We start from the raw sequence: 14,065 nt of genomic DNA on the forward strand, positions 1-14,065 counted from the left end.
ACAAAAAAGCCAACAAAAAAGTAAAAAATAACAAAAAGAAACAAAGAATCTCCTCCTCTTCTTCTCATCTAAACATACACAACACACACATCACATTCCTCACACATGCTTGCTTGCTTGCTTGCTAACATTACATAATGACATTCCATAAGATAATAAAAAGATATATAGAAAAAAAAAAGAACGGGTCCCTGACACCGTAAGCCGCCTCCGAATAACGCCGGACCTCGCTCGTTTTTCGTTTGATTGTGAATGAATCGCGAATCTTCTCCTTTCCTTTCCCGTTCCTTGGTTGGTTGATGAGTGTGTGAGAGGTAGGGAGATGGTGGGTGGGTGGGTAGGTGGGGTATGTGGTATGGGAGAAGGGGGTGTGGGGAGGAGGAAGGAAGGGAAGAGAAAGGAGGAATGGGGTCTATGGAATGAAAAATATAAGATATAAGGTATATGCATGTATGGTAAGGTAGGTGTGTGATAATGAAGAAGAAGAAGAAGATGAAGAGGAAATGAAATAGCGGGCGAGGATGGTCGGATGGATGGTCGGGTAGAATTTTTAAAAGGTAAATATTTCGCCAGGAAATAAGACAAAGACATCAACGATCACTCCATGGACTCAGAGTCTTCTTCCCAAGCAAGAGTTTCGTCTTTCGCTTCGTCGAGTGCGCGTCCTCGCTATCGTCCTGATCTCCTGGAGACGGTAACGATTGCGGCTCGCTCTTCATCTTCTTGAGCCGGTGCAAGGTGTTCGCCATAAAGCCGTGCCGGTCTTCGTCAGGCCCCGTTTTGACACTGGACGCGCTGTTCATGTCGCTGCTTGCGATGGATTCTTCTTTGTTCCCGGGGGCCGTCATGGATAGGGGGAAGGTTTGCGCGCGCCCGGAATAGTGCGAGGCGATGCTGTTGGAGGCGGTGCTGGGACGATTGCTGCGGCCGTTCGAACGCTGGGATGCGATGCTGTTGGAAGCGGTGCTGGGACGGTTACCGCTGGAAGCGAAGGAGCCTCGTGGTTCAGAGGGACCTGACTCTGCTATGCTCGTTCCAAACGTGCTGGCATCGCTACTGTCGTAGTCATAGTTTGAAGGCGCCAGTAACGTGCTGCTGTTAGCAAGCTCCCGCAACCGATGCTGCTGCGTAGCATTAGGACGATGCTTGCTGAACTTGTTGCCGATGATAGCACCCGTGTGAGATATCAAGGCGCGGATAACATCTTTCTTGAGGGCGAGTGCCAAATCGAGATTCGACCACGTCTTGTTGCGATACTCGATCATGGGAAGGCGGAAGACAAAATTATGCACATCCGTGATATTTCGTTCGCCTTTACCTTTGTAACTGAGGCAGAGGACCACGCTGGGAATCTTGACATATGCGAGCGTCATGTAATTAGATGCACGATCCATCATCTTGGACAAATCATCAGACGGCTTCTCCTTCGACTTAGCATTCCGTCCAAGAGGGAAACGCTTCGGACCACTGGAAATCGATTCGACGTTTGATGAGGAGGTTGTCGCTCGGCCAAGTGTTGGACGCGATAGTTGGCTTGATGGCAAGCTATCAGTTGAAGCGTTCTTTGTCTTGGATGAAACCGACCAAGAGCCTAATGAATTCATGGTATTTGAATGGAAGAACTTGAAATGATGGCCTTCGTTACCCGAAAGCTGACTTCCAGCCTTCGACCTGAGAGTTAGAGTTGCGGAAGTGCTGGGGCGTTGTTCGGAGGTCATTGTTGGTTTCAGGCGGAGCTCCAGAGAGCCTGACCTTGCCGCTGTGCCTGGCGCACTGTCTGGAGGAGCAAGACTTTTATTCTTGGCGTTTATGGAGCTAGATTCGAGCGCGGTAGTCGTGTCATCATCTTCCTCATCTACATCGTCAACGGGCAACATTTTCTTCAGCATAGAAGGGTTTTTGTTCTTTCCAGGCCCAGGTTTCTCCTCACCGGAACCCGGGAAGATATACTCGAAAAGCTTTTTACCGATCTCGCGCTCAAGTTGGATCTTCATCGGAAAGAGATTGATTTCGAAATGGTCCATCACGGGGATTCCAGCAATTGCCTCGAGCATGTACCAATAAACTCTCAGCATCTGTTGATTACCACCCTCAGGGAACGTTCCACGTTCACCGTCCGAATAAGGCGCAAACATCTCGGGGTAGACAGCATCTGAGAGTAGATTAAGCCCGACGATCTTCCCAATCGACATGAGATTGAGATGAGAACCGTCAGAATTATCAGTACGATCATATTCGGCATTCTCAAGTTGGAATTCCGCAAGTGGTTCGTTGTTGTCACGGATCAGATGCCAAACGATCTGCGAAGCCGAGATGTTCCATCTGAGGAGACCGCTGCTCTGTGTTCCATCATGCTTGCGCTGAGAGGTCGTAATGGCCTTCATCATGAAGAAGAGCTCATCCTCGCAGCTCGTAAGATCCTTGTCAAGCATAAGCCTATCTTCCCATCCCTTCTGGTCGAGATATTTGGAGTTGATCTGGAATTGGGTCTTGATCTCATCTAGCTGTCTGATCCGTTCTTGCAGGCGGATGACCATCTCCGGAGCACCACGTAGGTCGCTGAAGTCCGAAGCAAGCATGATCTTCTCCAATCTTTCACTTCTGGTCTTCTCTAGAGGCTCGCTGTACATAAGTAGATCGAGGACAATGATATACAACGCGTAGTATTGTGATGAGTCGCATATCGCCCGGACTTGGGGGAACTCCACCCAGAGATGATCCATCCTACTCTCGACGTTCTCTGGGCCCGCCGCATGTGTTCCATCGCGATTGATTTCGTCGCTATATTTGAGGCGCAGAGTGTTATATTTGTCGTACCTCAAACTGGCCGAAGTCTTTTGCACAATGCGCTTAAACCCGAATGGATCAATCTGGAAATCAAACATTACCTCCATTGGGACCCAAGGAGGCCAGAAAGACCCAGCAGGGGTACCGTAATGACTGCCGGAGTACAACGATAGCAACTGAGAAGAGAAGAATTTCTGGTGGGTGACAAAGAATTGGGTGCTGTCCATCTCTACCGAGAACCGATGCTGTACAAGACCACTGACATCATCGTATATGCGTTCTTTATCCATGATCTCGACAACCTTCAACTCCATTCCCTTTGCAGTGACCAAGGCTGCAGCTTTGGGATTCTTGTCACTCTGAAGCTGGATTTGCGGTGCAATTAGACGGAGATGGTAAGTATTCTGAGGTATGAAACCTTCGGAGATGTTTGAATCAATACCATCACTCGAGCGTCCTGGCCTGGGTTCTTGGCTTTGTGAATCCTCCGCATCGACGAAGTTCTTCCCATCGGCGAGAAGCTCCTTGATGCGGTCTTCCACTTCCCGCGAAGCTTCACTATCGACAGGAGAGCTTGCTGGCTTCGGGATGTTGACTCCGTTAGCTTGGGGTGCGTTGGGTTTCGCCGCTTTCGCCTTGTTCTGTTCCTCCACGATATCAAGAATGAACTTGACAGCTCGTCTCGAAAGATAGTACACAAACCCTCGTCGCTGGCTGACTTGATGAATGTAGCGGAGGATGATGTTTCTCAACTGGTTGTTCCATTTCATATGCATGTTGTGGATGACAAAACGGTTGTCGAAGTCACTAACGAAGTCCGCTGAAGGATCGCCGTCCAGGCCTTCCGATGAAGTCGTGTTATACTCCTTCGGTGAACTTTCCTCGTCACTGTCAGGGTCAGGGACCGGGCGTTTATTCTTAGTCTGCACACGCGCAGCCATCCGGCGCAGCATGCTTTCAAGGAAAGCTTTCTTGTCTTTCAAAACCTGGTGATGCCTGCTCATCTGCTCCAACTCCGCCTTCAGAGCGGGATTATGTTCGTCCTGGAGATGACTGAGTTCGACATTTCCTAAGTTCCGAGTATGAGTCTCCATGTGTTCTTCAAGTTGATCTAACCGACGTTGGATCAGCTCAGCTTGCACACGTCGAGGGTCATCATCCTTGCTCATGATGCAAAAGTGGGTTGGCTCATGTCCGAAAGGACTAGTTCTATCTGGATCACCACTAATTGTATCGCCATGTTCTGTTTGACGGAAGTATGTGAAGCGAGGTGCGTATGCAAGAGGTATAATTTTCGTCTCGGGGTTTGCTTCGGATGGAAGAATCCAGTCCAATTCAACGAAATCGTCCATATCAATCCAAGTAAAATCATTATCGGGTATTTCGAATTGGGAGAGATCCGTGGGTACTAGCTCTTGCTGTGAAATAAGTGTGCTAGCAGCTGAAGCCTTTCGAAGATCTTCTGGCGTAGTCCCAGCAATACTCGCCGATATCGCCCGGATATCAGCTGACAGCAAGTCCAATTGAGCCTGGTGCATCTTCATTGAACTTGTCTTGCCCTGAGTCTTCTTCCCTCTGTCTTGAGTATGAAATTCTTCTCGCCGCTGGTGTACGTCGAGCATAAAGCTATCCAGCCTCATTTTGAGCCCAGTGGCAGAGACGACATCCTCTGCATAGTCCTCGGCATCCTTGTGCTTGTAGACGTGACTGAGGAACAGTGGGGCAAGCAAGAGGCTATATTTGATAGTGGCAAGATGTCTGCCAAACTTCTTGCTTGACTTTTCAATTCCCGGCCACAGTGTCCCTTGACGTATGGGAAGTGACATCGTTCCACTGAACATCGACCACCAAGCGAAGAAATGGGTAAAGAAGCGCGGTGTCAGATGCACCGTGTTGTAGCTTTTTGATTGTTCGGTATTGGAAAAATTCCACTCGCGCTCGACCGGGGCTTTGACAGCGATTGACATGTGGATGTGGTGACTTCTGAAGCCCCTGAAAGCGTCGTATTCTTGTCCGGGAGGTGCTTTTGCATACTGCGGCTCCTTCAGGACGACCTTATAATGAGGCTCAAACTCAAATGAGCGCTTTCCTCCACCCGCGTTTCTCTCAAACATTAAACCGGCGCGCCACTGAACATTGCCAGAGAGCTTCATAATAACCTTTTTAAATGCAGCCCCGCGTTTGAAGCTACCAATGCTCCTTACACTATCATCATCACGATCCCGTCCCTGCAGATCTGAACCACGAGCCTGGTGGCTGTAGTCCGGTATTGCAAGAATGTATTCACCACTGTCCACAGTCATGAATTTGCGCGGATCCTCATCTTGACAGATGTTCCATCTAACATCATTCTGCCAACACATGAGGAGACCTGCACCATTCCCAGTAACCACATAAGGATCACGAGTTCCCTTCAACATCAGATGGACATCTCCATCACCCTTCCACGCAACGCTGACGCGGGAGTGGAAACTGAGACGGATCTTGTCCCAGAAACCTGTCCTATCTGATGGGTCTACCTGGGGTTTAGTGAAAGTCTCGATAACCATCATCATATCCTGAATTGTAGGTTGATATGATGCTCCCCATGTGATGCGGGTAGGCAAGCCAGTATTGATGTCGATTTTTATGTCGGAGTAAGTCTTCACAGGAGATACTGTCCTTCGCACATCGATAGCGAATCCACCTACGTTCGATTTCCCCGGGTCTAGATGTGCAGGCGGTACGATATCAACCTTGACATGTCGCGTAGATTCGATCCCTTGAAATTCCTCAGCAATGACGAAATCTGTCTTGAGAGACCAGGCAGGTAATCTAGGCGACTGCCCAGGTTTGATTGCAGGGATGTGCAGGAGAGGTAGTGGGTAATCTCTCAATGTCATACGAGCCTCTCCCATATCGATTTGGACATGCATAGGTATCAAGAGCGTGTACTGAGTATCGTGAGGCATGCCTTTCCCAATCCGGTGAAGGAACAGGGGTAACTGATTCATGGGGAACGACGGTTTGTCGAGGGTAATGTGAAGGTCGCTGATTAAAGTGGCCATCAATCCGGGACGCTGGGGTACTTGGAGGATGTCTTCCTCATCCTCCATATCTTCAGGAAGTTCATCTGGGCCCCAGAAGACCCCTCGAAGATCTTTCATGCTGTTTCTCGCCTGACCAAAAACAGTATCAATCCGCTTCTTCCAACTCTGCGCATTGTGTCGCAGCAGTTTCTCGTGAGCTTCCGAGACCGAAATCTTAGAGCTTCCACTGATTCCGCAAGTTCCTTCGGGGTCGTACCGCATCCTACGTCCACGACGGGATCGCGAACGATGTCTGCTATCGGAATCTTCACTCTTGCTTCGCTGCCGAGATTGATCATTTTGCGTACTCCGACCACGTGGATGTGCTGACCGATTGCGAAATCTGGAGGAATCCTTTCGCAGCTCCTCGTCTTCCATTTTCTTGGCTTTCACCTTAAAGGCTTCCTCGCGAGCAATGCGCTGCTGTTGCTCAATTAGACCAGTCCGATAGATCATGCCAAGCTTCCATTCAAATGCGCCATCCTCCAGCTCGAATAGCAGCGCTTTGCTACGGACTGAGATTTTTGGTATATGCTTTGGGCCCTCGGGATGCTTTTCAAGTATGTATTCGTTTGTCCCAGTGGCAAAGCGATGATGGAGCTGCTGTACGGACTTGAGGGTATTGATAAAATTATCAAACACCTTGTGTAAAATTAGTTGATGAGGGACCGCCAGCCGTATGGCTTCCGTATGCACGTCGATCATCTTTTCATCATGCATTTCTCCTGAAGGTTGCTTCCGCCTAGTTTCGCGGAGGTCGACTCGGGCGGATTTGATACTAACCATTCTCGCCCATATCCGCTCCATCTTTGGAGCCTCGGCGTATAGACGAGTCAATTTGGCGTGAAGAAACGGTGCATTCCATCTATGACGGCCCGCTTCCAGGCCATAAATTTGGAGCATCATCGGCGGATCGGAAGGCATGCTTGCTTTGATTTGTATTAAAGTTGACCTGAAATCTACCGTAACAAACTGTCGGCCTCCCGGAAAGTATTCAGATGAATCTTTGGCAGATAACTCATCAGGAGATCTTGATGGCGATAGGCGGTCAGCTATATCTGACTGCAACTTAGCTGCTAGGACCTTCTCGGCTTCCTCCTCGTCAGCCTTCGTCTTGACAAAAGCTTTCTTTAGCACTGTTATCGCAATGCCGCAGGAATAGTGCCGATATAGCGAATACTGGATCAGGAGGGTCTTGACGACAGAGTTAACGTGGAAAATGGGGCCTTGGTTATCACTTGAGGTGGATAGTGCGACCTCGAACCGTGGCATGGAGACAAATGGTTCAGACTCCCATCTCTCACAGGATTCGACGACAAATGCTTCAAGATTACGAACATGAATGGCCAAGCGCCTGCCATCGGTAGGACGTTGCTGTTTTCTCTTCTTTGGTGATTGCGGCATTTTTAAGAACAGATCTGGATCTGGTGTCAGGGACCGGCTGTTTGTTCGGCGCCGTGATGGTCGCCGTTCGACGGCATCAGCTTTCTGGGCACGATACTCGGCTGTCCATGACTCAAACTGCAATGCAACACCCCGTGTGGCAGGAGATATATCCTCATCAATACCGGCAACTTCTGCGTTGAAGTCCGAGCCTTGAAATTGGAAATGTAGTAGCCAAGGAGGCATGGCTCTGATGAAATTTGGATCCCGGGATGCTCTACGCGGCTTGTTCTCTGGTTCGACATTAAGCCGTAACTGACGGACTATTTGTCGAACACCCTTACTGATCTCTGGACGGATCATGTGAATGGAAAAGGTCTGTAGATTACATGTAGCGACAACATATACTTCGGGATTGGCGTTCAAGTGAACTTTCAGTTCCAAAGACTCTATCTCTAGCAAATCGTAGCGCGCCCCTGAAGATGTCTGATAATAGAAATCATGTGACTGTAGTCTCAGACTTGATGCAAGGGCGTAGTGCAATTGCCCGACGGCAGAATGTGAGGATTCGATATCCAGGGAGACGGAGGATATGGAGGATATGATAAGATCAAAGTCGCCTTCATCTGCGGTACTCTCGACCGGAGGGAGAGCGATTCGCATGACTGGTTCATGCATGGAGAATTTAACATTGGCTTTTGGCAGAAGGCGTGACAAGAGAAGATGCCGCCCAGATGCTGGCTCCTTTTTCGATTTTGGCTTTGGGTGTAACAAGGCTAGCACAAGAGGAAGATGCTTAGGATCCAGGTCGACAGAGGGGGATGTGATGACCACGTTTGCGAACAACATGTTAGCATTCCGCTCGTCTGCGCTGTTGTCCTCTCCGAATTCAACCGTCTTCGAGGGCAATGTTGTCCGGACTGTTGTGGTGGCCATTGGGACATAAATGAGTCTATCTGACTTGCCCTGGCCATCAGCAACGCCCACGGCAATCGAGAGTGCTGCAACTAAGGCTTGATGAGCAATGTCTTTAGGTGAGAAGTACATCCGATGTGCGGGTGACTTGGGGTCAAGGCGATGCAAGTCTACACCGACCTCCTTCATAGATGCATTGAGGTAAAGGGGCGCGCCGTGAGGTTGAATAGATGTGATCTTCTTCGTAAATCCAACGTAGCTAACAGCAAACTGCACCTCTTTAATACCTCGAAGCACTGAGCCCACGAATTCCTTCGAGTCCGACACTGTCTGAACAAGTTTCTCATCTTGGCTACCAGGCTGATCGAGCTCTTCCAAGAGATCCGTCACTGCGATCTCGTCAAACTTTGGCTTTCCGCCCACTTGAGGCTGAACGGGTCGGCACTCCTTGAATCGCTTTATGCATGTGGTTATATCATCGTATGGTATATGTATCCGCCCCAACTTGAGAGAAATAGCTGCATCCCGAAGGCCATCAAGTTCTTTGAATAGTAAACCGTGGACGTTGAGCGTTGCTTGATCGAGCACTTCCAGCGATTCTCGACCCTCCGGAGTGAAGAGGACGCTACGAACCGTGAGCATCCATTCCGCTGGCCGTTGATCTTTGATGGGCGATTTGACGTGGGAGAACATCCTGGCCCTATCAACCATCTTGCGCCGCGTGTCCACAGCCAAGGTGAAGCTTCCAACTTGTACCTGGCCTACATCTGCCACCGTAACCGATGTGTTTATAGCCACCACATCCAACATTCGTATCCAATTGATATTCCGATGCAGGCGCTTGATTCGTTCCTTTATGCTCGTGAGATGCTCCCAGCTCTTGCTGCGCTGGGGCTTGACGCTGGCACTCCGCGGTGGCTTTCCCTTGGGCTCGTCTTCGCGGTCCCGGCCCGCAGCCTCCTCAGCCGTGCCATTGCCATCCTCCCCCGTATCCCCAGTCTTATCTGCAGCCTTCAAATCGATCGTGATCGCGAGTTCGGTCAGAACCACACTTATCCATGTCGGTTGTGCAAAGGTCGGGCGATGTAGATTCAGGCCCAAGCCTCTTATCTCTATTTTCGTGCCATCTTTCGGAGTGTATGCGAGCCTCTTGAGCGAGAAGTAGCCAATGCGCTGAATGGAGATTCCCGTCAGGATCCGAAGGATAGCGAAGAAGATGAACGAAGACAGGTACAGGAGGACGAGGACCCCGAAGATGAAGGTCGGGTTTAGGAGCGCCATGGAGTTTTGTCGATCAACGCCATTCGCAGCGTCTCTTTTTTGTCGTGGGCCGTGACAACAAGGACAAAAGCTCTTCAAGGCGACCTAGAAATCGATTGCGGGGTCCGTTGACAGAGCTGCCATTTGCTGCTGGTCGCGTCGTTCTTTTCCCTTCACTTTTTTTTTAGCATTCGTCATGCGACAGCTTCTCTGGTCGTGTCGTTTCGTAAACAGTGCTCTCAAACCCAGCTGTACTGGATACGCGCACAAGGAAAGTTGTGAATCACCATGCTCCAAAGCAAATGAGGGAGCGCGACTTCTAAACAGATCTGCAGAAGGGAATAGAGCATCAGTATACGGCACAGGACCGGGGAGCAGAGTGACAGTACTGTCTGTTGGTTTCGGTTGTGCTCGGTACAGCGGGACGCTTTTATTAGTAGGTTGTAGGCAAGATCGCTGGCGTCACAACTAGAAAGGGACGGATTGTTGCGTCGACGGCGTTGACGCTTGTGGCGAAGAAGGTCTAGGGGAGAGAGATAGAGAGGTACTTCAACTGCGGTTATGGTTATCACCAGCGGCGTGCTGATTAAGACGGGCTGAGGCGACAATGCTGGGAACTTTGGGAAGGGCAAAGATATGGATATGTCATGGTTGTCTTGGGAGTCGGGACATTAGTACTGGCTAGACAGGGCCGGGCAGTAGTGTGATGAAAAGCGTTGGTAACTTGATGTACATCCTCCTCTCCCATGCCATTGTGTACATAGGCTGAACTCGGTACCTAGACTGTAGACTGGACTGGACTGAAAGCTTGTCTGTATAGATGCAGTGATGCACAGCAGCAACAGTACGGAGTGAGAACCCCTGGGATCCTTGCAGAATTGCTTGAAAGTTGAATCCCATCAACGACCTGGCCTCGAGACTCCCATGGCCAGTACCTCCTGTTATCAAAGGACCCCCGTCGAGTAGAGGATGCCCCTCCTGTCCCAACTCCTGGCAACCGAAGACGTCCTGAATAGGAGAAACAATTCAAGCCACGCTTAAAATAACTGTTAGCTGTCTGCAGCTCCGAACTCGTCATCCTGTGCTTACGGAGTAATGCAGCCGTACCTACAAAGCCAGACGCCCCCGCCGCGGCTGTCTCTCCCCGAGAGAACCTGGTCATCTTCCCTTCTATATGGCTTTTCCCATGCTCCCTTATGTAAGCGCCAAGGCTGCATTCGTCCCAAGGCTGCGCCGCCCACAGCACGTCCCCTTTCTGCTTTCCCAACCCAACGTCAATCAACTACTTCTCAATAATCCCTTGAGATGCGCAGATGTAGGGTCACGAAAGCTGGCACCATCCATTCATCTATGCTGTTTACTTTCTTTGCTATTATTATTGTTATATCCGAGGACTGCTCATTCCCGACCACTCCCGTCCGGCTCACACAGCGGTTGCACATAGGGTGCTGCCGTCCCAGCATCCCAGCACCTAGTGATTATTCGCCCGAGCCCAGAAATGGGGCAGACCAAGTTGACCAACCCAACTGTTGTCCTAGAGCGGAACTAATCTCTTTAAAGGGGGCCCATAATTAAACCGCGTCTGACTCTCTGGAGTCTGCAGACCCCATCTCTGCAGTGCTGGTCGCATACACGCGCGTTCAATATACAGTAGTAGTATGCAGGGACTTGAAATTTTGTCTGTTCTCTACCGCTTGCGGGTATCCTTCCTCGCTCGAGGCGCTTCTATTAAATATCATTTAACGCCGAGGCACCCGCTTTCCCAAATGTGTATTATACCTACGCCGTTCCCTTCCTCAAGTCTCATAGCTTGGACCTAACAGCCTCCAGCCGGTACTTCACGTCTTTCAACACCTTTGTAGCCGGCTTCCATTCATCGAATTGCTTTAGTAGTTCCGTGACTTCCGTGTCGAGCTCCGTCTTGACGAAGTCCTCCTCCAGCAACCCCCGCATAATCCATGGGAGGACATACGGATTGTTATTCGTAGGTATCTGGTACTTCTTGATTTCAAGAGGTACGTCTCCCACCGAAGTCGTCTCTAAAGCATACTCGACGGCGAGACTATGATCATTAGATGGCACTGGGTAGACGAGGGGGTTCCACGTACTCATAAACTCTTTCATCGTCGTACAATCTCGAGTGGCCTTCACCTGTGTATAAACTGCCCGCCAGAGGCGCTGATAACTCACGGATGAGGCCGTGGTCAGAGACGCCGAGATTGCGCAACTTCAAAGCGAAACCTATTAAATGTGATAAGAAATTTGGAGCATGGATGCGGCCATCAACAAAAACGGCTCTATAGATATAAGGGTGGCTAGCAGGGGAGAAGATGGAGGACTGTGAAGCAACGATATCAGTGACTGACGTCGAATAGTCTCGTGATAGACGAACCTCCATAGAGACCAATTGGTCATCAATTGAACCGCAATATGTGACCCTCACTCCGTATTTCATTGAAATTCGGAGGGCATCTTCGTATTTCTTGGACACCGCACTTTCTGGGTCTGCAAAGTCAAAGAGCTCTCCAGCGGAACCGCTGAAAAGTCTGGACTTGTAGTCTGCAAATGGCCCCAGGGAAACGCCAGCTGAACCCACAAGTCAGCTACAATATCCGAACATTTTCAACCAGCTTATGTTGTCTCTGAAAACTTACCCATTGCACATACACCAATCCGGCTTGTTGACACGACACCGAACTCGATAAGCTTTGCTACCAGCATCACAGCCACAGGCACGCCCTGTGAATGGCAAGCAACCAGAATGAAGTCGGCCTTGCGGACATGTTCAATCCAATTCAAAAGCAGCTTCCAAAGATTGTCAACACGTTCAGCGATTTTACCTTCGCCTTCAAGCGCAACTTTCTCTATCTCGCAATCGAAACAGCCATGCTGATCGGCCCACCGCCTTATGGCAGCTGCGGCATGGTTCGCAAAGCGAACTGAGGTACCTGTGGGTTGGCCAATAACTGTGCGTAGCAGAGGTGCTGGGAAGAGACCATGAATGCCAATGGCGATGGCCTTTTTGATTTTCGGTAATTCCTTAGCCAAGAAAACATGTTTCACAGGTTTTTGCTGGCCGTGAAGAATCAAACGTGCAATTTGTTGAAGAATTGACGGATTCTCCATCAGCCGATATGTGTTTCTCACCGATGGTATGATGAGATTAGGAGGAGCGACTTTTAAAGGAACTGGGGTTTGCGTCGAAGGGACTTTTGTTAAAGCTGCTTCTGGTTGTGCCGTGCTTTTCGAGGTTTCGTCTACCTCGACGGACACTGTTCTTCCCCTTTTACTTGGCCGGGTTTTCTTCTCTTCTTTAACAGGTGGGGCCTTTGCGGGTTCTGGTTGGTTTTGGGATACCTCGCCAGCGACCGCAAGCTGACCTACTTCTTTAGATTTTCCTGGGGTTTTTGCGGTCTTTTTACTCGTATCTGTAGACCAGAATGCCCAGCTAGACCCAGCTGTCGGTTCGGTATTAGGCTTTGAAGGTGCATCTTCCATGACAGTATCACCGTCGTTCTGGTCTATTTTGACAGGAATCTGTTCCTTTGGAGCTTCCTTTGGCGCTTCCTTTGACGCTTCCTTTGCAGTAGAAGGTGCAGCTGTAGACCACAGGCCAAACCATGACGTTGAAGCTGTAGGTGTCTTGGCTGTCTTTGGCAACTCTTCTGCCGGAGCCAATGCGGCAGTTTGTTCTGGCTGTGGCTCGTCTTGAACTGCCGCGGGCGACTCTTCTGCGGGTTTTGTGACTGAGATGGATGCATCTGGCGCGGGTGAAGGCGGGACAGCAGGCCTGCCTAGCCAGCCTCCTAACCAGCCAGAAGATATTGCTGGCTTCTGTACAGGATCTGGTTCCGGGTGGGTCGGCTTTTGGCCAGACGTCTCCTCAGCCTTGTCAGACGTCTCGGTTTTAGGGGTTTCTCCAGCAGACGACGAGTTGTTTGTCTTTCTCTCCTTATCCGTATCAATTTCTTCTTCTAGTGTCCCACCCATACTGACATCGGAGGTCTCCTTGCTCTTCCCGAGATACATCGAAGGAGGCCTCCCGTCCCCCACGGTTGCTGGAGGTCGTTTGGGCGTAAAGGCACTCAAATCTGCCGAAGCGGTTCCATTACTCGGCTTGTCTGCTAGAATCGTCTCCCTGGCTACCTGGGTCGAAGCGGTCGACTTTCGAGGCCAAGTGCCATACCAGCTGCTCTTCGACTTGATCTAGATGCAGGCCTGCGTTAGCAGGCAATGCTGAGGCAGCCAAGTTGACCACGATGGTACGACCCCATACGCCAGACTTACCTCCTTACTCGAGTCTCCCTCAGGCCGGATCTTCTCTAAAGGAGTGGAGGCAGATTCCTCTGCCTTGGTGGCCCTGCTAGATTTACCCGCCACTTGGGTCGAGGGCGGGCTATCGTCGGCCGGTTGGGTGTTGTTGGGAGACTCTTCCACGCTGGGAGGTTTGGTTCTAGGTCGTTTCCGTGAGGATCCCATTTAAGTTGCAATTCTGGATATTTTGTTGCTATCGACAACACGTAATTCCCAGCATGCGGATGGATATTGTTGAATTGGTAGCCTGACTGATGTCACAAGCAACGCCGAAAGCACAGGCTCGCCAGGGTTGATTGACCTTGGAGGTGGGTAATCGGGAACCAAGATAAGATCTG

At 50.2% G+C, this 14,065-nt stretch overlaps 3 protein-coding genes across 3 annotated transcripts; 1 reads left to right on the forward strand and 2 right to left on the reverse strand.

The window, feature by feature from the left end:
* Positions 1-590: 590 nt before the first annotated feature.
* Positions 591-9,434, reverse strand: M430DRAFT_106096 (hypothetical protein; the record flags this gene model as incomplete). Its single annotated transcript, XM_024861055.1, has 1 exon — positions 591-9,434. The coding sequence occupies one exon, from the start codon at positions 9,432-9,434 to the stop codon at positions 591-593; it is 8,844 nt and encodes a 2,947-aa protein (XP_024718947.1).
* A 1,324-nt stretch (positions 9,435-10,758) lies between these two features.
* M430DRAFT_36167 (hypothetical protein) lies at positions 10,759-11,205 on the forward strand. The gene has a single exon (XM_024866882.1). It carries the CDS (start codon positions 10,764-10,766, stop codon positions 10,986-10,988), a length of 225 nt encoding a protein of 74 aa, XP_024718948.1. The 5' UTR covers positions 10,759-10,763; the 3' UTR covers positions 10,989-11,205.
* An 11-nt stretch (positions 11,206-11,216) lies between these two features.
* Positions 11,217-13,892, reverse strand: M430DRAFT_20872 (hypothetical protein; the record flags this gene model as incomplete). The annotated part of the gene is made up of 5 exons (XM_024864389.1): positions 11,217-11,475; positions 11,522-11,751; positions 11,806-11,999; positions 12,068-13,619; positions 13,701-13,892. The coding sequence occupies 5 exons, from the start codon at positions 13,890-13,892 to the stop codon at positions 11,217-11,219; spliced, it is 2,427 nt and encodes an 808-aa protein (XP_024718949.1).
* Positions 13,893-14,065: the final 173 nt, after the last annotated feature.

The sequence above is a fragment of the Amorphotheca resinae genome, assembly GCF_003019875.1.
Source record: "Amorphotheca resinae ATCC 22711 unplaced genomic scaffold M430scaffold_9, whole genome shotgun sequence".
NCBI classification, from domain to species: domain Eukaryota; kingdom Fungi; phylum Ascomycota; class Leotiomycetes; order Helotiales; family Amorphothecaceae; genus Amorphotheca; species Amorphotheca resinae.

What these genes read in the sequence shown, in the direction of transcription:
- M430DRAFT_36167 (XM_024866882.1), top strand. Translation starts at nt 10,764, where the DNA reads ATGCTGTTTACTTTCTTTGCTATTATTATTGTTATATCCGAGGACTGC.